The sequence below is a fragment of the Rhineura floridana genome, chromosome 15 (genome assembly GCF_030035675.1).
Source record: "Rhineura floridana isolate rRhiFlo1 chromosome 15, rRhiFlo1.hap2, whole genome shotgun sequence".
Taxonomy (NCBI): domain Eukaryota; kingdom Metazoa; phylum Chordata; class Lepidosauria; order Squamata; family Rhineuridae; genus Rhineura; species Rhineura floridana.
Genome location: NC_084494.1, coordinates 3,663,629 through 3,690,733, shown reverse-complemented (window position 1 = coordinate 3,690,733; position 27,105 = coordinate 3,663,629). Strand labels below are relative to the sequence as shown.

Below are 27,105 nucleotides of genomic sequence, written 5' to 3'. Positions count from 1 at the left end.
TTACTTGCCGAGGTGTAAGATGAGAACCTGATTTATTTGTAAAAGGACCTTCCAGGTTCTTAGATCTGCTTTGCTGTTAGTTCTAGTTTGGTAATTATCTCTCTGAAGACCTGCTGTTAAGTCTGATAGATCTGGAATTGCTTTGAAGAGCTAGCCTTAGGACTGATGCAAGTGGGTTCCCCCCCAGGAAGGTGTGATCACAAGGGAGATGGTGGAAATGCTGTTCTCAGAGGACCCTGATCTTCAGCTAGCAACTACCCAGCGCTTCAGGAAATTGCTTTCAAAAGGTAAATACAACTACAGTTCTTAGAAGTAGAAATGATAGGAATTTTTTTTAATCAACTTATGTGTGAGTTGCTCATGATGGTTCTTGCAACCTTAAGTTGCATAATTTCTGAAATAGTTTGCCAGAAACTTCTGAAAAGCTCATAAATGAAAGTGGACTGAATAAGTGGAATATAATAACTTGAGGAAGGGGAAGTACAAGTACAGTCTGCATCTGTGTCAGAATTGTTTGATATGTTTTTTTAATAATGTTTTTAACCCCTTTTTAAGGTTGTTTTTTAAAATGTTTTTTAATGCTGTTTTGTTTTAATGTATTTTAGGATCTGTTTTTATTATGTTTTAAAGTGTTTTAGTGCTTTGTTTGCCGCCCTGGGCTCCTGCTGGGAGGAAGGGTGGGATACAAATTAATTAATTAAATAAATAAATGATACAAATATAGAATTGAGAACCAAGAACACGCTATTAACTTTTCAACCCTGGTGCCTTACAAATCAGTTTTGGAATGAGATATGGTTTTTTAGATTTGTGTACAATTTCTTGAGCTGCCCAACAGTGTCTTGGAAAGCTGGCTCTGGCTAAATGTGTTGCATGCTATTCATAGATGGCTTTATGTAGCATAAGCTTACTACATCGTGCCTAATTTGAAGAGTCGTTTTTTTTATTTAAAAAAAAGCAAATTGCTTTAAACAAACCTGAATATAGGGTAAAGTTACATATACTCTAACGGTCTCAACTTGCAGTCATAGAGGATAGCTTGATGAAGAGGTCAACCCAGTGTGCAGCAGCCATGAAAAAGGCAAATTCATTGTTAGGGATCTTTGGGAAGGGACTGAAAGTAAAACTGCCAATATCATGAAAAAATGAAATGAACTGCCTTCAAGTCGATTCTGACTTATGGTGGCCCCACGAATAGGGTTTTCATGGTAAGCGGTATTCAGAGGTGGTTTCCCATTGCCTCCATCTGAGGCTGAGAGGCAGTGACTGGCCCAAGGTCACCCAGTGAGCTTCATGGCTATGTGGGGATTCGAACTCTGGTCTCCCAGGTCGTAGTATATAAATCCATGATGTGACCATACTTGGAATACTGTGTATAGCTCTGTTCACCTCACCTCAAAAAAAGATATTGCAAAGCTAGAAAAGGCTGAGGAAAGGGCAACCAAAATGATCAAGGGGCTGGAGCTACTTCTCTGTGAGGAGCAGTTATAACGTTTGGGACTTCTTAGTTTAGGAAAAGGAGAGTAAGGAGAAACATGACAGAGATGTATAAGATTGTGCACGGTATGTAGGAAGTGGATAGAAAGGCAGTTTTTTTCTCCCTCTGTCATAATACTAAAACCTGAGACCATCCAGCGAAGCTGAACATTGAAAGAATAAGTGGGGAGCAAGAGAAAGTACTTATTTACATAGCACATAATTAAATTATGAAATTTGTTTCATACTTGGTTGGCTTTGAAAGAAGATTCGACAAATTTATAGAGGATAAAGTTGCACTTTATCTCTTAAAATTGGAGGCAGTATCAGTTTCTGGGAATCCCAAGTAGGGCGAGTGCTGCTGTTGCACTCAGGTTCCTGCTTGAGGGCTTCCCAGGGGCATCTAGTTGGCCACTTTGAAAACACATTGCTGGACTGATCCAAGAGAGCTCTTCTGATGTTCTTACATTTTTAATGCTGTATGCAATGAACAGAACAGCTATTTTAAATTTGAATATTAATTTCTAGAAAATGTGAATAGCTTTGTGGCCATATTTCTGACCTTGATCTCTCTTCCCCGCATCACATCTCGTGCAGTTCACTGCACAAGCTAGGGGGTTGTCTAGACGCAATCACCTCCTAATTTAGCCTTCATTGAATGCTGAGAACCTCAGCTGACAGAGCAAGTTTCTAGTTCTCATGTCAATGGAGGAAAATGATTAAAAGGGCAATTGTGCTAACTGCTTACAAACAGAAGTCCTCAGAGGAATTTTGGCAGACCATCTGTGTCATGAAGAAAACCATTTGTGTTCTTAACAATTATTAGTTGTTTTGGAGCAAGTTGTCATCAGTACGCCAATGACACGAAGCTCTATTTCTCCATAACATGTGAATCAAGAGAGGATGTGAAAACTCTGAATGCAGTGGTAGATTGGATGAGGGCCAGTAAACTATGTTGAACTCTTGAAAGTAGGAGGCTCTTTGGGTGGGTGGTTCCAGCGTTCCTGAGTTAGGCAAGTTACTCATTCTGGGTGAGGTAGCACTACCTCTGAAGGAGCATGTATGTGGAGGGGGGGACTCCAGAATACATCTGTCACTGGAGGCCCAAGTGACATGTGACACCATTGTTAAAACATCTGCACTGGCAGCCCATCTACTACTGAGCCAGACTGAGTTGTCGTATGAATTTACAAAGCCCTGAACAACTTAGGTCCAGGGTACCTTAGGGACCACCCAAACCCTTCTATCATTCGTAGGAGCGTCACTGGTTGTTCCTTGAGTTGGCATTTCTACAAATAAATAATATTATTATTTCCCTCCTTTAGAGCCCAATCCTCCAATAGATGAAGTGATAAGCACGCAGGGAGTGGTGGACAGGTTTGTGGAGTTCCTAAAAAAAAGTGAGAACAGCACATTGCAGGTAAGGGAGAAGAGGTGTCTTTTGTATTTTATGTTATCACTGTAGCCAACAAGGTTGTGTGTTTATCTGGAAATCAAATTGGTCCATTTCTCACACTTCAGCGTTTGTGCCTTTGTAAGGGGTTGATTGTGGCTGTAGCCACAATTGTGTTCTAACTCTCCTTTCCGCAAACCTATAACATAAAAGCTCACTGCTTAATTTGCTGGGCTTTAGTCTTGATACTAGTAAACTAATATTCTGGCTACAAAAATGAAGTTAGAGTATATACTACACTGTTGTCTTTGTTGCCTAACTTAACCCTAACTGGTAAAAGTAAACACACACACAAAATCCTATGGTTCCAAAAGAAGCCACAGATCTTAAATATCTTCTGAAGAAGTGAAATCAGAAACCCACATCAACTGTTGAGAATATATATATGTCAAAGTTGTGCAGGATTGCATGCCAACAGGGTGCCTGGAGCACTGTGATATGTTAACCGTTGACATAATCTCAAAACACCCAAGAGTTTTGCAGACCCATGTGGCAGCAGAAGGATGCTTTTCTTTGTTTTTGAAGGGGGAGAAGGGAGGCTCTGTTCTTTCCCCCCTTTATTTTGCCACTCCAGGTGGCAACGGCAACAGCAAATCTCATCTTGCTCTGCTGCTTTTTCTTTCCTCTGCAGTCTACAGTGTCGTTCTGGAGCATTGTGGAGAAAAGAAAATGGTGGTCATGTCACTGAGAGGAGAACTCTGTTATTAAATTTAAAAAGTTAGAATGAAGCTGTTGCCACTGTAGCTAAAGGGTAAACATCTCCCATGATGGTGTTGAATTTTTTGTCACCCATAGTATCAGTCATATGGCCCCTGTTTTTTTGGGAGGAGTGGTGGTCCAAATTCTGCCTAGAGAAAATTTGACTGCAAGTCCTTTGAACTTTCACCTCAGCCCTAGTAGGGAGATGGCAACCTAAAAGTGTATTGGGCCTAACTTCTGAAATGTTGTGCTCTATGAAATGTTTCTGTTAAGGCACAAACTGGACGGTTCAGCGAGAAGTCAGTTCTGACCTGCTGAAGCTAAAATCCAGGGCAAGTAATCCTTGGTTGTACAGTGTACTTCTGTTGGAGGCATCTTTTTGTTGTTGTTGTTAAATTGTTTTCTGGATGTGCTTGCTGCCCTGGGTTCCTTTATGAGGAAGGGCAGGATATTAATTAATTACTTAATTGCTTGTTACTTTTCAGTTTGAAGCTGCATGGGCATTAACAAACATTGCCTCAGGTACCTCACTACAAACCAAAATAGTAATTGAGGCTGGAGCAGTTCCAATCTTCATCGAGTTGTTGAGCTCTGATTTTGAAGATGTCCAAGAGCAGGTGAGGCATTTTCAGGGTGAGCTTTGGGATGAACCTTGGGAGATTGGTTTCAAATATACTCAGAATTTGCCTTGTCTTTTTCAGTTTTTAGTTTCTGTGCTGTAAAGCTTTTATATGACAAAAACTGGTGGTTCCCTGTTCCCACCCCACTCTTTCAAGGTCACTGACTGAGCTGCAGTGATGTCACAGAAAGTTTGAGCACCCGACTGCTCTGGGCAGAGAGCAGGGTCTGGGATATGCTATTAGTGGCTTGTTCGCATGCTGAGAGCAGTTGGCAAGAAGAGAATGGGGTGGCTAGGAAACACTGAAGCTTGAAGCACTGTGGGCCAGTGATATATAAAGTAGGGATAGCAAGATCAGAAGGGTTGGGGGATGGGCACTACACAGATGTCAACTAAATTTTTGGCAGCAACTTCCTAAGGGACTTACCAGCTGCCCAAATAGGTGTGTGCAGAAGCTCTCAGGAAGAAGCTTTAAAAAAGCTTCACTGCATGTCATTTGCAAAAAGGATGAATAGCAGAAAGTTGCCCCAAGGCAGTAGTGCATTTGAGGGGCCCAGAGATTGACTTCCTGGCCCACCGTTACCTCCTTTCCCCCTCCATTTAAAGGCTGAGTGCTGAAGCTCCTGTTCTTCTTCCAGGCTGTTTGGGCACTGGGGAACATCGCTGGAGACAGTTCTGCCTGTCGCGATTATGTACTCAACTGTGGTATCCTTCCTCCTCTGTTGTTGTGAGTAGCTGTTGTGAGAAACTCTGATTCCTACATCTGATGCCTCTTGGCAACATCTTGTGTGTGTGTGTGTGTGTGTGTGTGTTCCTTCCCCTACTTCCATGGCTTTAGATGGGAAACACTTTGTTGCATGGTGTGAACTCGTCCTGGAAAGATCCAATAGGATTTTTCTTTTGACTGGGATCTAGTTGACATCATATTTGGAGTCTGGGAGAGACTTTTCCCCAGATCAGACTGGCTTAGGGGGTCATAATGGGGGCTCAGTTTTCTTGGGAACATGCAGCTTAGCTCTAAAGTTAACTTGAAATAGTTCTGCAAGTACTTTTTGTATGACGCCTTGTTGATTCCAGATTGCGACAGGCACACTGTAGCGTAAAATGATGTAGGTGATGTGGCTGATCAGGGGAGGGCTGATGTGTGGGAAAGAGCTCTGCTCAGAGAAGGACTTGAAAGGCATTTGTTCCTTCCTGGTGATGAAGGAAGAGACAATAGTGGATGAAATGCTGACCCTGTTCATGCTGAACCTATTATCTGGTTCTCACAATGACCAACCAGATGTTTATGAGAAGCCCTCAGTCAGGACAGGGCACAGATCCAGTTCTCCCTATGTGCTGTCAGCTTAACCAATCTCTCTTTAAGACAGGGGTGAGGAACCTCTGACCCATGGGCCAAATTTGGCCTGACACGGGTCCCAGTTTGACCTATGAGGTTGTTTTCCCCAAGCTGCATTTACTTGCCCCACACCTGTTGTTGCATATAATGTCAAGTAACACAGCTGATGTCACTGTGACATTGGGTGATGGACAGGTTTCTCCTGCCCACCTGTCAAAATTGGCCTGCAGGGGCAGGGACAGAAAGGGATTTGGTGCACTTGGCCAGGAACGGTTTCCCACCCTTGCTGTAAGTGGTTGTGAGGGCAAAATAGTATCTCCCATGTTAGTTCCCCTGAGCACTTTGGTGAAAGTGCAGGATAAAAACTTGATGAGGAGGAATAAGACAATAGTAAAAGTGTTCATTGGGGTATAGCAGATATTTTGGATTTGGCCCAAGATCTGGTCCTGCCTCAACCACGAAACAAAACTGCAACCTTTGGAGGGTGTGACTATATACAATGAAATGCTGCAGAATAAACTTATTACTGATGCCTTAAGGCAGGAGTGGGGAAGAGGATCTGGCCAGTGGGATACTGAGTTCCTCCACCCAACTTTCCCAGGTAGGTGGGTTGCTCACCTGTCAATCACCTGGCATCACCATGACGTCAGGAGACCCAACTGTAAAGGAAAGAATTGTGTGCAATCCCAGTTCTTTCCTTTTCTTCCTTTGCAGCTCGGCTTGAGTTCAAGCTCTATCTGCAAAGAAAAAGGGCTTGAGGATGAGGAAATAAAAATGATGGCTGTAAGAACAAATGATTGTAGTCTCCGTATATGTGTGTGTGTACGTGTACATACGTATCTAGACATCTATGTACACACGAACAAACAAAAGTTCATAAATATAAAGTGTAATCTGTCTGTTTTCCAGGCTCCTCACAAAATCTACCAGGTTGACAATGACGCGAAATGCTGTCTGGGCATTATCAAACTTGTGCAGAGGGAAAAATCCACCCCCTGAATTTGAGAAGGTGAGATACAAATGTATTGTCTCTGCCCAGGCGCATTCGACAAAACTCTTGACTTTACCATTTAAAGTTGACCCACCCAATTCATACTTTCAAATGTTCCTCCACTGGGGTGTGTGGGGATGAGAATGCTTATCCTGTAGTAAATAACTATATCTGGAAGAAAACTTTAATTTATTCCCCTAGGCAAAAATTCGCCACTGCTAACCCTGGTGCCACTCAAGAACTGAATATGCCAGTAACAGTCCACCATTAGCTTCTCTGTTCTGTAATGCTGCTGTGCTCTCCAAAAAGCAAGAGAGTGGGTGTGAGCAGCATCCCCAACCCACAGCAAGATAAAAGGGAGGTTGTCGCTTGAGTCGTTGGTTCAGACATCCCCACCATGGATTTGTGAATTATCAGTGAAGTAGCAAGACTTGCCCCACTCAGCAAGGGGCAAGCTCATTTGTCAGCAAATTGACATGCAAAGAAATGATGCTGAGATCTCCTTAGATGCTTGCAACATATCCTCCTGGTCCTACTTGTTTGCCATGGGCCAGTGTCCTCTTGCCTCTCTTGAAATGTTTCTTCCTGTCTCTTGTGATTGTGCTTCTTGGTAGGTGTCTTCGTGTTTGCCAGTCTTGTCACGCTTACTCTTCAACAGCGATTCAGACTTGCTGGCAGATGCATGCTGGGCACTCTCCTACCTGTCTGATGGGCCCAATGAGAAAATCCAGGCTGTAATAGATTCAGGGGTGTGTCGGCGACTGGTGGAACTGCTGATGTAAGTGTCCAGCCTCTGAAGGATGTTCAGAGCTCCTGGGGGACGGAAGAGCAAATTGCCCTCACCTCTCTAGTTGGAATTCATGGAAGGGCATAGGGACATCTTACATCATAGGAACATATATGTTATGGTTTTCAGGCACATGTTGGCCTGACAGCAGTGTAGACAACCTCTTACAGTTTTACAAGACATGGAATTCTTCTTAATCATTAACCGTTACAGTAGGGCCCTGCTTGTTGGCACCCCGCTTTTTGGTGTTCCGCTGATATGGCGGCGCCAGCGGGGCAATCAGCTGTAGCGCAGGAAGCTCCAGCCACCATGCTCCAGCTGACAGTGATCAGCTGGAGCGTGTTGAGTTCCCCGCGCTACAGCTGATCGCTGTCAGCTGGAGCGTGGTGGCTGGAGCTGCCCGCACTACAGGTAGGGCATGGAGCTTGCGCGCTACAACTGAGTAGGGCCCCACTTTCTGGCGGTTTTCGCTTTTCGGCGGGGGCCTGGAACGGAATCTGCCGTATCAGTGGGGCCCTACTGTATATGGTTAGAGTGGGTTCTCAAAAGGAGAAAAATGCTAATGCACGTTAGAGATACTAAGACATTCTGATTGAGAAGACATGGAACCCCTGCACGCAGCGTGTGCACACTGGATTTAAAGTGGAATAAACGGGGAATAATGTGAACATCCCCATAAACAAGATGCGTTAGTTGAGATTTTGGGGGGTAAGAAGGGAAGATGTAGTGCACTCAACCAGGTAGATAGGACAAGACTTGGTTGCACAATTTTGTGTTCCAGCAAATCTGCTAGTGCAGTGAATGGAGTTGCTTTTTTACATGAAGTGTCACACTTGGTTGCAAAGCCACAGGTTGGCCCTGGAGCTAAGATGAGTGCTGGTTATGTTGTAGAGGAACAGAGTGGGAAAGGTATATACAAGCAATTTTTACTAGCATGTATTTGACTTGGAAAAGTGAAAGGGGCTAAACTTTGAGATAGTCATTGGGGTGTTTCTTTTGCAAGAGGAGGTGAATATCTTGTGTTTTTCTTCTTGCAGGCACAGTGATTACAAGGTGGCCTCCCCAGCTCTGCGAGCTGTTGGCAACATTGTGACAGGGGATGATATACAGACGCAGGTGATAAGAGGGGGCTGAGTGTTACGTTTGCCGTTGCAAGTTACAGGAACCTACAACTACCTGCCTCATAGTAATGATAAGCACCAGGGGAGATTGTGGAAGATGCAGTTTAGCTGGGCTTCTGGAAGGAGCTCTGACAGTGGCACTGGATACCCATCTGTGGTTAAAAGCAAACACTGGCTTAATTTCAGGGGTGGTGGCATGCATTGATACAGGGTATGCCAAATCTTCTCTTGCTGCTGTCATTTGTGATGGTGAGCTAGAAACTGCATGCTTTTCAGCATGGCTAGAGAGCGAGAGACAGCTTGGTGATATTCTTGTAGGTAGAAGAAGCTCCCTCTAACAAATGGCTCTTTGACTTACTCTTTTCAGGTGATCCTGAATTGCTCAGCTTTGCCTTGTCTCCTTCATCTACTAAGTAGCCCCAAAGAGTCTATCCGGAAAGAAGCATGCTGGACCATCTCCAATGTCACAGCAGGGAACAGGGCTCAGATACAGGTACTGCACCCATTGACCCAAATTGACAGCACCTGTTTTTGGTCTGATACTTGGAATACAGAAGCCTAAACCAGCCTTCCTGCTTTCTCCAAGTCCATGGACTAGCACCGTAGTAGCATCTTGTCCTGTTTTACTTCCTTGATCATGTGCTTGTCCTCTAGAGGCTGGCTCTTATGGTACCATGGTGATATTGTGGCTGCTTTTTTGTGCCACTCTGGTAACATAATGGGGGAGACTGCAGGGGGGGGGCATGTGTAGCAGCTGTTTCTCATGTGGTCTCCTTGTGGTGTAGCAGGTTGCAGGTGGTGTAACAGTGCCAGCTCTGGATTTGTGGTCATCCCTTGGGCAAAGCTCCCCCTTTGGACCCCCTCCTCCTTGATGCTGCTGCTCGCTCGCCTATGATCTTTCAGGGAGATGGCATGAAGGTGGTAGTGGCAAGGAGGATCAGGATGGACAGCTCTGGCAGTTGGCAGCAGGGCTCTGCTGGGGTATAGGCCTTGGCAGGTGCCTGGGTAAGCCTGGGGTGCAGCAACTGTACTGCTGTGGTGCCTCATGAACTGGCCTTGACATGCTTCAAGGACAAGCTGTTTAGCAAGAGTTATTTAGATTATTGATCTTGCTTCTGCAACTTTAACAATTTTGAGGATGAAATAAGTAAGCAGTTTCTAACTGCTAGAGGAAAAATACTTTGGAATGGGGAAGATTCTTCAAAAGAGTGAAATTCTTTTGGATCAAGTAAACATCCAGGTCTCCTGCCTGTTTTAGGATTGCAACTCCAGCAGGTATGTGGTATGACTTGTACTCCTTAAATAATGCTGCAGAAATGGTGGTGGTCAAAGCAAAAAACTGTGCTTAGTTGCATGGCTAGGACAGTGGCTGAAGGTCATAACGAAGAGTAAAAGTAGCAAAAGTTAATTTTTACAGCAGCCACCTGTACCAAGATTGTTTTTTCCTCTCAGAACATCTCTCTAAATAACACCTTTATTCCTTCAAAATACCTGGGAACTGTCTGTCTTTATACTTGCCCCATCACTTGCCTGAAACCAAATACTCCTTTTCAAAAGATGTATATGCAAAGCCAGTAGCATATCTTCCACTACTACCTTCTTTGTCACAAAGCCCAGAAAGCTTATTGAAATGAGATCTGAGATTATCTGGAATTTCTTGATATAATTTTTGAAAATCAGAGCCAGGCTTCAAAGAACACCAAGACCAATTCGGTAAACCCCATCGAGGTCTTTATTTTCAGAAGCAGCAGCAGCAGCTCCCTCTGCCATGTTGAGTGAACGCTCCTCAGTTTTGAACTGCACCTTGTGATAACGGCCTGAGAGGGAGCAGTTTGGAACTGTCTGAGCCTAAGCAAATCTTGAAGTGATCCAATGGATGTAAGCCAGAATCCAGTTTTAGGACTGTGATCCCATAGTAAGGAAAGCCAGTGGAATGATTGAATGTCCCAACAATAGAGATGACAGTAGTAGCTTCTTTTTAAGGGGAAGCACTCACTGTTGTTTTTTTCTTACATCCTCCCCACAGGCAGTCATAGATGCCAACATTTTCCCAGTCCTGATCGAGATCTTGCAGAAGGCCGAATTCCGCACAAGAAAAGAAGCCGCTTGGGCAATCACAAATGCGACATCAGGAGGAACCCCAGAACAGATCAAGTAAGTCGAGGCTTGGGAAAGTCTCCCTCTGCCCTTCCTTTGGGTCATGCCATTCTCAGTGCCAGCAGTTCCATGAGAATGTCAGTGTGAAAGAACCAGGGGATGCATTTGACTTCACTTTTATTCTCTTTGGCCAAACAAGTTTGTTCTGAAAGAATTGTGTGCTTGGATTGGACTTCCTTTATTTGGTCTCCAAATGTAAAAAAGGATTTGGAGGACTTGGTTAAATTGTGGAGGAGGTCAACAAAAAGTATTGGAATGGGTCACATTGAGGGGCTGGTAAGAGAGAGGCACTATCTGGGATAGGAGCAATAAGTGACATGTTTTTGACCTCATGCTTCCTGCTCTCAGCTGAGAGAGAAGAATGACCATATGCAGATCAGCTAAGTTCAGACAAGAGAACTCTCTCTAACTCCACACCACCTGTTTCTTCATAGTTAACAGAAACTGGTGACCGTCAATTGCTGGTGAGGTAAGGATGTATTTCCCACAGTGTATGTCCAGGTTGAGGAGCCTGCGCTCCGTTGGCCAATCTCGGCTCACTGTGGAGTCCAAGTTGGCCTGAGAGGCCATTTTGCCTAAACCAGACCCACTTGCCCATCAGCTGACATCCCTCATGACATCATCTGAGGGGCAGGAGGGTGGGGCTAAATCCTATTTTGGCTGTGCGTGACTGTTCTCAGGAGGGAACGGGCGTGCAGCCAAATCAGCAGGATTCCACGCAAACCCTTTCTTGATTCAAGAAACTCCTGCTAAAACAAAGGGGGAGAAAACCTCCATTTTAGCAGGAGATTCTGATACAAACCCCTTCCTCAGGAACTCTTGCCGAAAAGTAAAGAAACAGGAAGGAGATTGCATGGAATCCCCTGCTAGAACAAAGGGAAAATACTTTCCTTCTAGCAAGTAAGTACCAAGTCCTCTTTCCTTGGATGATAGTCCATCAGGTGGGATGCATCCAAGCACTACTAAGCAGCCTAAAAGGGGTGGATATAAGGTTCGGCTGCACCTCAGGAAGTGATGACATGTTGAAGTACGTGTCGGCTAAAAGCTGCCTTTGCTGAGGCATAAGCATCAACCTTTTAATGGCAAATAAACATATTGGATGAAGACAAAGTTGCAGCCCTGCAACTCTCCAGTAAGGGAGCATTAACGGCAAAGGCTGCTGTAGCTGACCTCGTGGAGTGACCAGTGACCCCAGAGGGAAGAGCAAGCATTCATAAGCCAATTTGATACAGGCTCATAACCAACATGAAAGGATGGAATTGGAAACTTTCTTTCCCAAGGAACGTGGGTGAAAAGACACAAACAAGGATTCAGTTAGTCTGATATCCCTTGTGTGGCATCTTTAACGCCCCTCGAATGTCAAGCAAGTGCCAGACCTTCTCCTGAGGATGGACAGAATCTTTACAAAAGGTAGGTAGAACCTTTCTTGCTCTCAGTGGAAGGTGGAGTTCACTTCAGAAAAAAATGGTGGAAACAGACAGCACCACCTTATCTGGATGGAAGACACGTGGATGTTTTGCCACAAACAGTGCATTCAGCTTGGAAATATGTCGGGCTGACGCAATTGCCACCAAGAACCGGACCTTGAATTACAAAATCCTCAAGGACACAGAACGGAGAGGTTCAAAGGGTGGATGTTGAAGAGCAGCCAACAGCAGAATTTCTGGTACAGAAGCTTCAAGGGATGTAATGTGCTTACAGGAACACCATGATATGAACATGCGCCATGTAGAACTGTAGATCCATTCAGTAGAAGAATAGTGGAATGCCACAATTCTGTCTGTGACATCCCACAACATTCACTTAGCTGTCAGTCTCACTGGGTCTGGATGAGATACTGGTCCTTGGGTCAGAAGAGCAGGCAGAATCCAGTGGCCCTCTTGTTGACAGCCTTAGCAGCTCGGAAAACCAGGGGCAGCAAGGCAAAAACGGAGCTATCCTGACAACTTCTCCCTGCTTCTCCCGCAGTTTCCTTAGAATGCAAGCAATGAGGGGAATTGGCGGAGGCATAAAGTAGCCTCATGGCCAAGGAACCGCCAAGGCATCCACAGTTGCCACCCGGGATGATGGATAACGTGAGAAAAACCTGTGCACCTGATGGGAAGGCAAAGAGAGCTGTAATCATAATGCCTCTAGAGGCTGATGAACACCGAGGGAAGTAGCATCCACTCACCCGTTTAGACCTGCTGTTGACTGAGCCAGTCTGCAGTTGAATTCAGGTCCCCATTGAAGTGTTCAGACAGAATAGACTTGGTGTAGGTCTTTCCAAAGGGCATTAGCTGGGTGGCCTCGGCCTATAGACTCCGAGAACACTTTCCCCCCTCTGATTGACGTGGGCTTTCACAGTAGCATTGTATGTGCAGAGGAGAACATCAGGAATATTAAACCTCGGGACGAAGTACTGAATATGGCTGTGCAGAGTTCCAGACAGTTGATGCTCTGAAGGTGTTCCTCTAGCATCTGTTGACCCTGAATGAACTCAGAATGACAGCGTGCTCTCCCCCTGGACAGGCGGGCATCCGTAGTAATTACTGTGCATTGGGAATCCCAGGAGGGAATCCTCTATTGCAGGTTGGGTAATGATGTCAACCACTGGAAAAAGGACTCTCTGAGGGCAGGTGCAGTGTGCGATGCCTATTGTGTATAATGTCTTGCTGGTAGGGGAAAAGGAACTATTGAAGTTGCCAAAGGGCCCAGGAAACAATTTGTATCTCTGACATGAACATAGAATCATAGAATCATAAAGTTGGAAGGGGTCTATAAGGCCATCCAGTCCAACCCTCTTCTCAATGCAGGAATGCAAATTAAATCATACCTGACAGATGCCTGTCCAGCTGCCTCTTGAAGGCCTCCTGTTTTGGAGAGCCCACCACCTCCCTTGGTCATTGGCTCTATTGTCGTACCACTCTAGCAGTTAGGAAGTATTGATTGATTGATATCCCGCACTTCCTCCCAGCAGGAGCCCAGGGCAGCAAACAAAAGCACTAAAAACACTTTAAACATCATGAAAACAGACTTTAAAATACATTAAAACAAAACATCTTTAAAAACATTTTTTTAAAAAGCTTTCAAGACATCTTTTCGGCACCAGGCCAAGACTTTCCTCTTCTCCCAGGCATTTTAGCATGTGTTTTATACTGTTTAATTTTTAAATTGTGTTTTAAATTGTTTTTATAAGATCTGTTTTAAATTGTATTTGTGTTAATGTTTTTAGTTACTGTAAACCACCCAGAGAGCTTCGGCTATGGGGCGGTATACAAGTATAATAAATAAATAAATAAAAAGCAATTCCAACACAGACACAGTTTTTCCTGATGTCCAGTTGAAATCTGGCTTCCTGTAACTTGAGCTCATTATTCCGTGTCCTGCGCTCTGGGACAATTGAGAAGAGATCCTGACCCTCCCCTATGTGACAGTCTTTCAAGTACTTGAACAGTGCTATCATATCTCCCCTCAGTTTTCCAAAGGCTAAACATACCCAGTTCTTTCAGTCTCTTCTCATAGGGCTTTGTTTCCAGTGTCCTGATCATCCTTATAGCCCTCCTCTGAACCTGTTCCAGTTTCTCTGCATCCTTCTTAAAGTGTGGTGTCCAGAACTAGACACAGTACTTAAGATGAGGCCCAACCAGTGTTGAATAGAGGGGAACCAATGCTTCACACAGTTTGGAAATTATACTCCTGTTAATGCAGCCTAAAATAGCGTTTGCCTTTCGTGCAGCCCCATCATACTGTTGACTCATATTCAGCTTGTGATCAACAACAATCCCAAGATCCTTCTCGCATGTTGTATTGCTGAGCCAAGTATCCCCCATCTTATAACTGTGCATTTGGTTTCTTTTTCCTAGGTGTAGAACTTTGCACTTATCCCTGATAAAGTTCATTCTGTTGTTTTCAGCCCAGTGCTCCAGTCTTATCAAGGTCCCTTTGAATTTTCTTTCTGTCTTCCAAGGTATTAGCTATCCCTCCCAATTTTGTATCATCTGCATATCTGATAAGCATTCTCTGTATCTCCTCATCCAAGTCATTATGAAAAACATTGAAGAGCACTGGGCCCAGTACTGAGCCCTGTGGTACCCCACTTGTTACTTTCCCCTAGGTTGAGAAGGACCATTGATAAGCACTTTTTGAGTAAGATTGTGTAGCCACCTGTGGATCCACCTGATAGTTGTTCTATCCAGCCCACATTCAGCTAGCTTGCTAATCAGAATATCATGGGGCACTTTGTCAAAAGCTTTGCTGAAGTTGAGATATATTATGTCCACAGCATTCCTACAGTCTACCAGGGTGGTTACCTGATCAAAAAATGAGATAAGATTAGCCTGGCAGGATTTTTTCTTGATAAATCCATGTTGGCTTCTAGTAATCACTGCATTGTTTTCAAGGTGCTTACAGATTGACCGTTTTATAATCTGCTCCAGAATTTTCCCAGGGATCGATGTCAGGCTGACTGGTCTGTAGTTTCCAGGTTCCTCCTTTTTGAAGATAGGACCCTCCTGCAGTCATCCGGCACATCACGCATCCTGCATAATTTCACAAAGATAATACAGTGGTTCTGAGAGTTCTTCATCCAGTTCCTTCACTACTCTAGGATGCAGTTCATTAGGCCCTGCAGATTTGAACTCATTCAAAGTGATTAGGTATTCCTTGACCATTTGTTGTATCGATTTCAAACTGCAATCCTGCCCCTTCAACTTCACATTTCCCAGGAGGGTGATAGACCCTCTATTGAGAGAAGACTGAGCCAAAGTAGGAATTGAACACCTCTGCCTTTTCTTTGTCATCTGTTATCATTTTGCCATCCTCACTGAGTAGCTGTACCACCATTTCTTTTCTCTGTCTTTTACTACGGATGTACCTGAAGAAAGCCTTTTTGTTGTTTAGCATCTCTCACTAACCTCAGCTCATTCTCAGCTTTAGCCTTCCTGGCACCATCCCTGCAATTCCGTGCTACCTGCCTGTACTCTTCCTTTATGGCCTGGCCTTCGTTCCACTTCCTGTATGTGTCCTTTTCTGTTTTCAGGTCATCTCTAAGCTTTCTGTGATGCCACCTTGGCTTCTTCCGCTGTCTTCCCCCTTTTTTCCTTGACGGACTTGTTTGCCATTATGCCTTTAGAATTTCCTCTCTTAGAAACTCCCATCCATCTTGGACTCCTTTTCTCACTAGGGTCGCTTGCCATGGAACTGTACTTACCATTGTTCTGAGTTTATTAAAATCAGCTTTCCTGAAGTCCAGGGTATGCATATGGCCGCCCTCAGCTTTTGCTTCCTTTAAAATCAGGAACTCTAGTATAGGATGGTCACTTTCCCCCAGAGTTCCCATACCTGCCACTTCATCCACCAAGTCATCTCTGTTGGTTAGAATGAAGTTGAGGATAGCTGATCCTCTAGTTGCTTCCTCCACTTTCTGTAGGAGAAAGTTCTGTCCAGCACAGGTCAAGAATTTCTTGGAGGGGCCGTGTTTGGCAGAATTTGTCTCCTACCAGATATTGGTGTAACTGAAGTCCCCCATTACTACTATTATCACGCCTCCTTGAAACATTGGAAATTTGCTTTTCAAACATTTCATCCTCATCTTCTCCTTCATTGGGGGGTCGGTGGTAGACTCCAACTACCATGTTCCTTTTATTCCTTGCCCCATTTAAGCTCATCCTCCTGTATTTCTGTGCAGGGATATATATTTTTAACATATAGCGCAACTCCGCTTCCCTGTCTATTCCTTCTTTGTTTTTGAACAAGTTATATCCTTCAATCACTATATTCCAGTCATGGGAGTCACCAAGTTTCAGTTATACCTATCAAGTCGTATTTATGCTCTTGTATTAAGAGTTCAAGTTTGTCCTATTTGTTTCCCATACTCTGGGCATTACTATACAGACATTGAAGACCATGTGATTTATGGCCTGGCTTCCTTCCTACATTTTTATGAAGACTATTGCTGTGCCCCATTAGATCTGTTCCCTCAGTTCCTCTTACTGTGCACAAATCTTTGTTAGTTGTTACCGCCAAGTGTACATCTCCCTCCCCCTTAAGATTCAGTTTAAAGCTCTCCTCATGAAGTTCTCCATGCTGTGGTCAAACACATTCTTCTCAGTCCTTGTGAGGTGCAACCCATCACTTGCCAGCAGTCCATCTTCCAGGAAGCATAGCCTGTGATCCCAGAATCCAAATCTCTCATGTTTATTTATTTATTTATTATTTGATTTATATCCCGCCCTTCCTCCCAGCAGGAGCCCAGGGCGGCAAACAGAAATGCTAAAAACACTTTAAAATATCATAAAAACAGACCTTAAAATACATTAAAACAAAACAATGTTAAAAACATTTTTTTAAAAAAACTTTAAAAACATCTTTAAAAAAGTGTTAAAACATAAAAAAATATTAACAAGCAATTCTAACACAGACGCAGACTGGGATAGGTCTCAACTTAAAAGGCTTGTTGAAAGAGGAAAGTCTTCAAAAGGCGCCGAAAAGATAGCAGAGATGGTGCATGGCGCCTGCCTAATATTCATGTTGCCACCACTTTCGTAGCCAGTCATTCACCCAGAGTATTTTTCTTTCCCTTTCCACCCCTCTTCTAAGTACTGGAAGGATGGATGAGAAAACTATCTGGGCCCCAAAGTCCTTGAGTTTCCTTCTCAGAGCTTCAAAGTCTGACATGATTTCTTCATAGCTCCACTTGGCATTATCATTCATTCCCATGTGGATGAGAAGAAAGAAATATCTGTCTGTGCGCTTTTATGAGCGATGTTATCCCTTCCGTCACATCTGTAATCTGTCCTCCAGGGAAATAGCACACATGATGAATCCATGGATCTCCTCGTATACTTGGGTGTCAATCCCATGCAGTAGGGAGTCTGCCACCACTACTACTCTTCTCTTTTTTCATGGGGTGTGGTTTCATTGCCACTGATTGACTGAGCTTCATTCTCTTGCTCGCTGTCGCGTGGGGTCTCCTGTAATCCTTCCCCTTGCAAGTTGTGCTCCAGTCTCAACAGGCCAAGAACTTTGGTTAGAAACATCAGATCTGCTAAGGGCACTGCCAGAAGGGTCTGGGCAGCCTCCTGGATTGCGATCACATGTTCTGGGTAGAGGAGGATCAGAGCAGCTCAAGTATCCAGATTGCCCCCTCTTTTGCCTAGGAACCAGATGGTGTTTGGGATCGTTCACTTGGAATCCATGAACTGACAGGACATGCAAAGTGAGGCAAACGTTCCTTGCTGCTTAAGCAGCACTGTTGGAACAAATCAACAGGTCATTGAGATAAGGATAAATATGGACACCCTGGAGCCGGAGTTAGGCCACCAGGGTGACCATCACTTTTGTGAAGACTTGAGGAGCAGAGGATAGTCTGAAGGTGTTGCCCAATTTTGATAATGGTGAGCCCTGTATGCAACACGGAGGTATTTCCTGTGCTGAGGGTGAATGGGAACGTGAAGATAGGCTTCTTTGAGATCTGTGGAGGAAAGATAGTTCAGAGCTTGCAGATCCTTTTAGAAGGATGCAAGCAACTCCATCCTGAATTTCCTGTAACAAACTGGTTTAGAAATTTTAAATATAAGATAGTCCTCAACGATTTGTTGCATGAAGAAGATGGAGTAAACTCCTAACAATAATTCATTGGGATGCACTTCCTCAATGGCTTGGATCAACATAAGGCGTAGATCACTTCCTCTGCTGCCGGACACTTCTGGGGGCAAGTGGAAATGGGTGAGGGAAGTTAATGGTTGGAAGATAAACTTTGAAGCTCTAACACCCCTCTGCCTGAGGTGATATGATGCCACAACTGAAAAAAGTAGTAAGCACCCTCCCCCTACTGGAGGGGTGACAGTATCAGATGCTGAGTGTTGGAGCATCCCTGGGGATGATTCTGGCTGCCTGCCGGACCTGAAGTCTCACCCTCTCCATGAGAAGCAGTTGGAATGAAAGGACTGTGTTGATGAATGGTAAGAGCAGATAGCAATGAAAAGGTCCCTGCTCATCTCTCTGAAGTGTGGCTTGCGTTGGCTTCTGTTTTTCCTTTGGGTCAATCAGGACCTCCTTAAGGGCCGGTTCTCCAAAAGGTTTTTGACCAACATACGGAGCAGTGGACAGACTGATGTGTGCCCCTGTGTCTGCGTGCCAATGCTAGAACCACAAGGGTCATCTGGCAACAATTTGAGCTGCCAGCGAGAAAGCTGAAAACTGTACTGCATCCAGAGTTGCGTTGAAGACGAAAGCAGCAGCCCTGTGCAACTTAAAGCAGTGTTTTCCTCACTCTAGTGGGGACCTGTGGTGGTGAAGACAGCAAGTCCTTTAGGCAGATTATTGAAGTTCTAGAGAAAATGGATGTGTGCAGGCAGCCTGGATAGGTAAGGCCACTGCCTCATGAGTCTTACGAATTGAGAAGTCAAGCCATCGCTCAGAGGCGCCTGTGAACTGAGAGTCCCTTTCTTTTGGCAGCAAAGAACAGGAGGTTAAAGAAGAAACTGTACCATCCACGCCTGGAGCCTTAAGCTGGGTCCAAAGAGTAAAAGCGAGTGGTGAAAACAAGTACCTGCCTGCACTGAAGAGGAGCAACCCATTCACCCTGAGAGACAGTTTTGGAAGGGGCTGGGACAGGAATAGATCTGGCTGTGGTCTTTGGCTCTTTTAGTACTGATGGTCCCTTGGATGGGACAGGGGCTAGATCAGCAGGAGGGGTGTTAAGGTCCAATGCTGCCAAAGCCTTACATAGAAGAGGCATAAAAGGCTCAGTTTCAAATAACCGGTGAGAGGAAGAAGAGGCATTCTCAGTCTTGGAACCAGTCTTCCCTTCCTGCATTCAGGGTCTCTGGAGGGATCTGAAAGATCACTGGCAGACGCATTTGATACATGTCCTCTGACAGTAGCGAAGGGGTCTTCAGAGGAGTGCCCCACAAACTCTCTAGGAAGTGCTTGGCACACTCAGTGCATGGACTTGGATATCAGAAGACACGGAACGAATTGTATTGACGGGCACTTGTTGGGCACCCAAGGCATGAGCTATGTTGGAGGATGAAGGCATGTTCTGGAGAGGCCCTGTCAGTGAGTTGTAACCAGAAGTTCTGAAGAGATCACCCCCACAAGCGCCTCTCTAATTTGTGCCAGCACTTCTGGAGTAAGTTGAAAGGGTGGCATCTGGGAGAGGGCTAATCTTGATAAGGCGGGGGAGAGAAGCCTGCTCCTTTGCGAGAGCAGCAGATAAACAGCGGAGCCCTGGACCGACATGAAGATGCCCCTCCTCAATCCCTCAAGCTCTTCTTCAGATGATACAGTTGGGGAGTCAAACAAGGTTATTAACTTCGGGTGCTGGCTAGTCTTTATAGCAAAATGGAAGTGGACTGCCTTCAAGTCGATTCCAACTTATGGCGAGCCTATAAATAGGGTTTTCATGGTAAGTGGTATTCAGAGGCGGTTTACCACTGCCTTCCTCTGAGGCTGAGAGGCAGTGACTGGCCCAAGGTCACCCTGTGAGCTTCATGGCTGTGTGGGGATTCGAACTCTAGCACTCCCAGTATACCACAAAGCGCTAGAATGAACATGTAAACTTTGATAAGCAGCTGGTGGTGGCAAAAGGGCTTAAAGCGGTGGCTTAAACCACAGCAACAACAGCGCTTGGAAAGACAGTTGAAGTCTTAGGCTGCATGCGACAGGACATTCAAAATGGTGGGTCCTAACTTTTTGGCAGCCAACACAGCGGGTGCTGTTTTAATGCACTCTGCATGAACTGGATCTCTTGGCAGCTGCTTTCTTCCCAGCACTCTCTGTATCTGAGGGGAGCTGTGCTGACTGGTGCTTAGATTTTTTAAGTGCCTTCTTGGGAGGCGAAGTTGTCTTATGCTTTGATTTCTTAAGCCCCTTCCTAGGGGCGAGGGAAGTCATAAGTGAAAAAGCTGCTGTGTTGGTTGCGCAGGCAGAGTTTGAAGTTACTGCCTCAGGAGGCTGGCCTGTGGTGGTGGCCATTGAAGCAGCCTGGCTTTCAGCAGTAGAGAGGCACGTTATCTGTCATTGTACTTGTGCTAGATCGAGGTGCGGAGGAGAAAACTGGAAAAGCTGGCTGGAGTAACATGAGGGAGTCCTCAAGCACAAATGCCAGCAGCGGGCACTGATTCAGCCCAAACACACTGAGTCCTGCCCCAACATATTGGGAAGGTTGAAGGAGGAAAGGTAGAGGGATTTTTACAAGTGGAAAGGAGAAGGTAAGAATAAAAAAAGGAGGAGAGGGGAGAGGAGTGCCGAGAGTAGTAATTGGGAGAAAGACTCGCCACCCATGAGGATCGACAAGAAAGGCAGGTTGAGGGATTCAAAAGAAATAACAATAAAGCAGAGGATTTGAAGAATGTGAAAATGGAAATGGACTTCCTTCAAGTCAGTCCCGACTTACGGTGACCCTATGAATCGGGTTTTCATGGTAAGCGGTGTTCAGAGGGGGTTTACCATTGCCTCCCTCTGCTGAGAGGCAGTGACTGGCCCAAGGTCACCCAGTGAGCTTCATGGCTGTGTGGGGATTCGAACCCTGGTATCCCAGGTCATAGTCCAACTCTCTAACCACTGCACCACACTGGCTCTCAGGAACTTAGAAAAAAGCAACCACCTAGATGCAAGGCAGGAAATGAGGGTCACATGACTAGGGTGAGCCACACCCCTTGCAGTTGCTTTGCAATTCCTGCCTGCGCATGCCTGGCAGCATTCAACACTTACTTGATGGACTATCATCCAGCAAGAAAGAAGGCTTTTTTCTTTCCTTTTTTTTAAAAAGGTGTATAAATACATGGTAAGTAAGTCTAGTTATTAGTGCATTCTCCTTGTTCAGAACACTATAACCTTCCTGTTGGCTGGTAACATTCCTGTGGGGGTGTGGAAGGAAGGGTTGCATGTAGATAAAAATGTGCATGTCTAAAAAGAGATAAACTGAATCTGGCAATTAGAATTTTTTTTCCTATTAGTTTCAGTAATTTAAAAACCAGCAAGGTTCAGCTGATATTAAAATCTGAACTCTTCCAAGAAATCTTCTGCATCTCCAGACTTACATAAAGTATATCCTGAGCATGGGCAGAGTGCCATTCTCACATTATACAGATAAAGGTTGGAACTCGGTAAACTAAACCCAAACTTGAGCCAGTGATGTCTGTCTGTCTTGGTTTGGTTCAAACAGTGAAGTTCTGAGCATGCATGTTTCCTTTCTCAGATATTTAGTAAATCTTGGTTGCATTAAGCCTCTGTGTGATCTTCTGACTGTCATGGACTCCAAAATTGTTCAAGTGGCCCTGAATGGCCTGGAGAACATCTTGCGACTGGGTGAGCAGGAGGCCAAGCAGAATGGCTCCGGCATCAACCCCTATTGCAGCCTCATCGAGGAAGCATATGGTGAGTTGGTCAGTCAGCTTATATTATACTGGCAGCAATCTTTAAACTCTTTCCCTGCGGCAACTTACCAGGTTACTCTTGGTTCAACCTGATTTGCAAACACTTTCCAATACATGTTAGGAATCCTCCACAACCCTGTGACCTTTGCCCCTCCATCACTACCACCCTCAACTATCTGTAAGTAGTCTCCTGCCCTTTCTTCCTTGCTGCCCCTTAATGCTTGGAACTGCCTCCCAGAACACCTGTGTGATGCCACCTCTTGACTTTTTTACAAATCCTTCCTCAAAACCCATCTTTTCCTTCAACACTTTGGCAGAACTGCGTAGCCCCCCCCTCCCAATAACAAAGCCTAAGTGAAATGTGTTCCATTTTTGTATTCCTGTCTCCATTTCCCTGTGCTGAATTTTAGATATGTCCTGTGGGGCAGGGATCCGTTGTCTTGAAAGTGTAAAGCACCATGCCTGTTGTTGGAGCAATACGTACATCAAGCTGATGATGATGTGTTTCTCCTTCAGGCTTGGATAAAATAGAATTTCTCCAGAGCCATGAAAACCAAGAGATCTACCAGAAGGCCTTTGATCTGATTGAACACTACTTTGGCATTGAAGACGATGACTCCACTTTGGCTCCCCAGGTAGATGAGACCCAACAGCAGTTCATCTTCCAGCAACCAGAGGCCCCCATGGAAGGCTTCCAGCTATAACGTGTGTGCAGAGTATGGGGGGGAGGGAAGAACACCACAGTGTTGCTGGGTAGTGAACTGCAGAGAGCCCCAGCTCTCTATTCTTCTTCTCAGCCAAGCAGAAAGCTGCAAAGTGCCCACTCCACGTGTTACAAAACAGCTCTCTCCTTCGCAGACACACAGCAGCAATGCTTTGCTCTCATGAAGAAGAGAGATTCTTACACAATACATTTTTTCTTGTGCTGCTGCACGTGTGTCAAAAAAGCAGGTGCTGAGGTGGATGAAAGAGGAGGTGTAAATCAGTGACTAGTGTGGTTTTCCTCTGGGTTTTTTTGTGTTGGTTTTTTCTCAGATGCGTATCTTCGCTTGGGTACTTGAGAGATGACTTTTTTTTCCAGTGAGAGAAGGCAAAATAACATAGATCATAACCAAGGAATCTAATCCTGGATGCTTGGGGTCAACTATTTAATTTTCTTTTGCACATCTTAATTTTTATTAAAGACTCTTGACCGATCTGCCAAAAGCAGCACTTTGGCCCACATTGTGGTTTTTTTTTAAACCCTTTTGCCAAACAGCACCTTTTCAAGGAGTTTGGGCCAAGTTGATGTTGCTCTCACCCCCGCCCTAATAATATTCCTGTGTCCAGATGCAGGAAAGGTTGGACAACCCCATCCCACCATGCATTGGAAAGACTGTCCTTCATGGGGGGCATTCTTTTTTTAACTGCTCCAGAGTTCAAACAGGGCAGCAATCCCCAGAGCCTCCTGAAGGCCCAGTCTAAGGAGGAGGCATATGATAAAAGGACTCAAAGCACAGCGACCATGAAGGTGGGCTTCACTTACATTTGCTACTGACTGAAGTGTTGAACTGGTGAAAGAAACCCCATCCTGCATCTTTACTTGAAGAAAAATTGCAAAACTTACTGAAGCCTATTGGTTCTATGTCATTTATTTTAACATTTTTCTTGAATGGCAGGCTGATGTGGGAACAAATCTGGCATATTTCTTGGAGCAGGTAGCGCAGCTGCACTTAGTGGCACATAATATGCTCTCAGTTCAAATAGTCAACTGGCCTGTGTTTTCTCAGACTTATCTCCTGCTCACAACTGTATCGTGTACATTCTACTTCAAAATGAAGAAGACAAAGCTCTGTATTTTTTATATATTATATATACACGTAGATATTTGTCTAATTTGGTCTCCAAAGGGGGGGAAACAGTAATTCTTTTGAGGCATATAAATAGGATAGCGTGTGGCAGGCCTGCTTAGGAACATGGCCATGAAAACCTCTTTGGTTCTCTTGAGTTCTCCTTTTACTGACTGTCCGAGGTGCCAGATGAGTTGAACACACTTTACCAGGTATAGATTATTTGGCTACGGCAATGTCTACTGCAGCAGAAAATGGCAAACTAGGAGTTTATTTCTGAGATAGGAAAGGCCTCTTCAGATGGTTTAAAAGCTTACAGTGTGCACATATGTCCCCTCCTTCTCACTCTCAGACATTTGAATTCAGGGTTCCAAAAGCCTTCAAGAACAGATGTTCAAGCAGGTGTGAAGTTGGATGTAAAGCCTTGGGTTGTATTTTGTAATAGAGATTTGCTCTTCGTTGTTTAAAAAAAATGCCAAGGAAACTTAATAAACTACATCTGTGCATTCAATGACTGCAATCCAGATTAAGACTGATGATTCTTCTCTTAATATCACTAGCAATATGCATTATCCAATGTGCAAAATAGCATGGGATAGTTTTTGTTTGTAAGTTGCAGTGACCCTGTGAGATAGGTTATCAGGCTTGTACTATTGATGGGGAATGGAGGCTAAATAGAGTTGACCGAGAATCTACCTAGCATTCATAAGTGGATTGGCTTTCTTAACTGCTGGCTAGTACTGGCTCATGTAGTTTGTGGCACAGATTTTTTTTAAAGAAGCTGACTATCGGTCTTGCGCCACTAGCTTCTGTTGATTTTAGATATGCTCACATAGCATTGTGTGGAACGTTCCATCATAGTGTAAAGGTAGGTGGAGGTCAGGAGAGTTTCACTATTTCTTCCTCATTTTAACTTGATGCTTGGATTTGGTATCGTATCACAAAATTGCCATAGTAAGCATATGGGCTGCTTGGTTCTTATTACAAGTGAAGTTAAACAAGAATTCTGCCTGTTGAAATATCCCATTAAGTTCATAAATAGTGAGTGCCTCTCACTGATGTTAATCTAGGTTGTATAGGCCCTGTTGTAAAATGAGCAGTCTGCTATACTTGACACACTCATCTCCTTGTGGTGCAGTTTTGCCTTTTTGTTGTTTCCATGTAATTTAAATTTGGGTGGGGAACGTGTGGCCCTCCAGATGATGATGAGAGTACAGCTCTCATCATCCCTGATTATTGACCATGCTCGCTGGGTCTGCTACGAGCTGGAGTCAAAGACTATCTGAAGGGCAACAAGTTCACCATCTCTGATTTGAATGAACCAAAGCCTCAAATGCAGGCATAGCATGATACAAATACCTAGACATTTTCCCCAAGGAAGTTTAGTACAAATTAAAATTGATTGTGAGGAACCACTCAGGCACAAGTTCTTAGTTACATGTTCTAATGACCAGCTGGAGTGAAAAGGTTGAGGAGGAAGAGGAGGAGACAAAATCTGCTGGTCTCTCAGCTGGGCCTACAGAGTGGTCCTGCCTCCCTTCCCTCCTCTATTCTAGCCTGATATAGTGGTTGCTGCCAGGTGACATATGAAAGGATGGCTTCTTAGTAGAACTGATGGTGGCCCTACTCTTGCCACTTACTACTAAATGTAAATGTACTGCCTTCAAGTCGATTCCGACTTATAAAAACCCTATTCATAGGGTTTCCATGAGGCTGAGAGGCAGTGACTGGCCCAAGGTCACCCAGTGAGCTTCATGGCTATGTGGGGATTCGAACCCTGGTCTCCCAGGTCGTAGTCCAACACCTTAACCACTACACCACATACTAACTAGTCTTATCGTCATGCTGTGATAGTCTGAGCCACTAGGGTGCACAAGAGGCCTGTGAACTGAGCTGAGACTTGGCAGTTGGCCCTTGCCGAAATCCACCTCAGAGCCCCAGTGGGTCATCCTGTGAGGGGGAGGAGACAGGGAGGTGTCAGCATGTCTTAGTGTGTGTGTGTGGGGCTCCCCTCTCCCTCTCTTTTTCCCTGGCATTAAGGGAGGCTTTTTCTGGCAGGTCAGAGAGGAGGAGAAATTTAAGGTAGGGGATCATCCTTTTGGTGGGAAGCTGGGGCAGTGGATGAGATATTGTGACCCTATTGCAGGTTTGGAAGCTGAGGAAGGAAGAATACGTTGTGGTCTGGGGGGGGAAACAGTTGGACAGGGGCTGGCAAGTAGAATGAATGGGGGCACCCTTAGTACATTTATAAATGCAAATATAGATGAATCATATGCTAATGCCTTGGCACTGTCTGCTAGCTGATTATGAAATCCACGCCTCCTGCAACTCTACCAACACTTTTCTCGCTTGTTAGGAATTCCTAATGGGCAAAGCTGATTTTAATATGTCTGGGATATTGACCCAGAAGGGCTGTAGCTCAACGGTGGAACGTATGCTTCTACATGCAGAAGGTCCTAGACTCAATCTCCACCCTTTCCACATAGGGCTGTGAATGTTCCCTGCCCAAGCTCCTAGAAAGTTGCTGCCGGTCAGTGTAGACATTACTGAGTGAGATAAACCAATGGTCTGACTCCATATAAGGCCACTTCCTATGTTCCTGGGGTAATCCCTAGTAGTGCTCAAACCTCATGTAAACCTGACTGCCTGTTGAGTAACCTGCATGTAATTTCCCTTTAAATGTAGATGTTGACCAATTAGTTAACTGCTGCTTGAAGTGTATCCAGTGACAGCCATTGTAATGTAACATTAATCTTTTGTTGCTGCTTGCTTGTAAGTAAAAACGAATCTGCCTGTTCTTGAAATACAAGCACATAAAAAAATGCAGCTCATATTGATTGAGAAGTTTGGTAGGGGATGAAGGGTGTTTATCCAGTGACTGAGCTCTTGAGATTCTTAATAGTAAATTGTCAGTAACAGCATTTTTATCTCCATACAGACACTTTCCTATATTTAGTGTTTTTTCTTCCCTAATAAAACTATAAGCTACATTAGGGGCAAATGTACTTTTCCAGACAATAAAGTCTACTTTATTTACACTAAAATATGTATATAACTACAACCTTACTTCTATTTGTTCCTCGCCTGAGCACAACTGTAACCGTTTGGTTGCTGTTGGCTCAAACAATATGAGCATGCCTATTTCCAGTTGCTGCTAGCTGGAATCGTGACAACCCAGTCTGGAAGAAGCTGTTCTCTCAAGATACCAACAGGTGAGGAGACAGTCATTGGAGAACATACAGCGAGACTTTAAAAATATTTCTGTATTGTT

At 44.6% G+C, this 27,105-nt stretch overlaps 1 protein-coding gene across 1 annotated transcript in view; it reads left to right on the top strand.

Annotated features, from left to right (window-relative positions):
• The window catches only part of KPNA6 (karyopherin subunit alpha 6), a 36,552-nt gene extending 12,207 nt beyond the window's left edge, over positions 1 to 24,345 (top strand). Inside the window, exons 4-14 of the mRNA XM_061598086.1 lie at positions 188 to 287; positions 2,802 to 2,896; positions 4,114 to 4,245; positions 4,886 to 4,974; positions 6,496 to 6,595; positions 7,192 to 7,355; positions 8,402 to 8,480; positions 8,853 to 8,978; positions 10,512 to 10,639; positions 21,828 to 22,006; positions 22,522 to 24,345. Coding sequence (XP_061454070.1) covers positions 188 to 287; positions 2,802 to 2,896; positions 4,114 to 4,245; positions 4,886 to 4,974; positions 6,496 to 6,595; positions 7,192 to 7,355; positions 8,402 to 8,480; positions 8,853 to 8,978; positions 10,512 to 10,639; positions 21,828 to 22,006; positions 22,522 to 22,709 — 1,380 coding nt within the window. The 3' untranslated portion in view covers positions 22,710 to 24,345. The remainder of the gene's footprint in view (positions 1 to 187; positions 288 to 2,801; positions 2,897 to 4,113; positions 4,246 to 4,885; positions 4,975 to 6,495; positions 6,596 to 7,191; positions 7,356 to 8,401; positions 8,481 to 8,852; positions 8,979 to 10,511; positions 10,640 to 21,827; positions 22,007 to 22,521) is intronic.
• Positions 24,346 to 27,105: the final 2,760 nt, after the last annotated feature.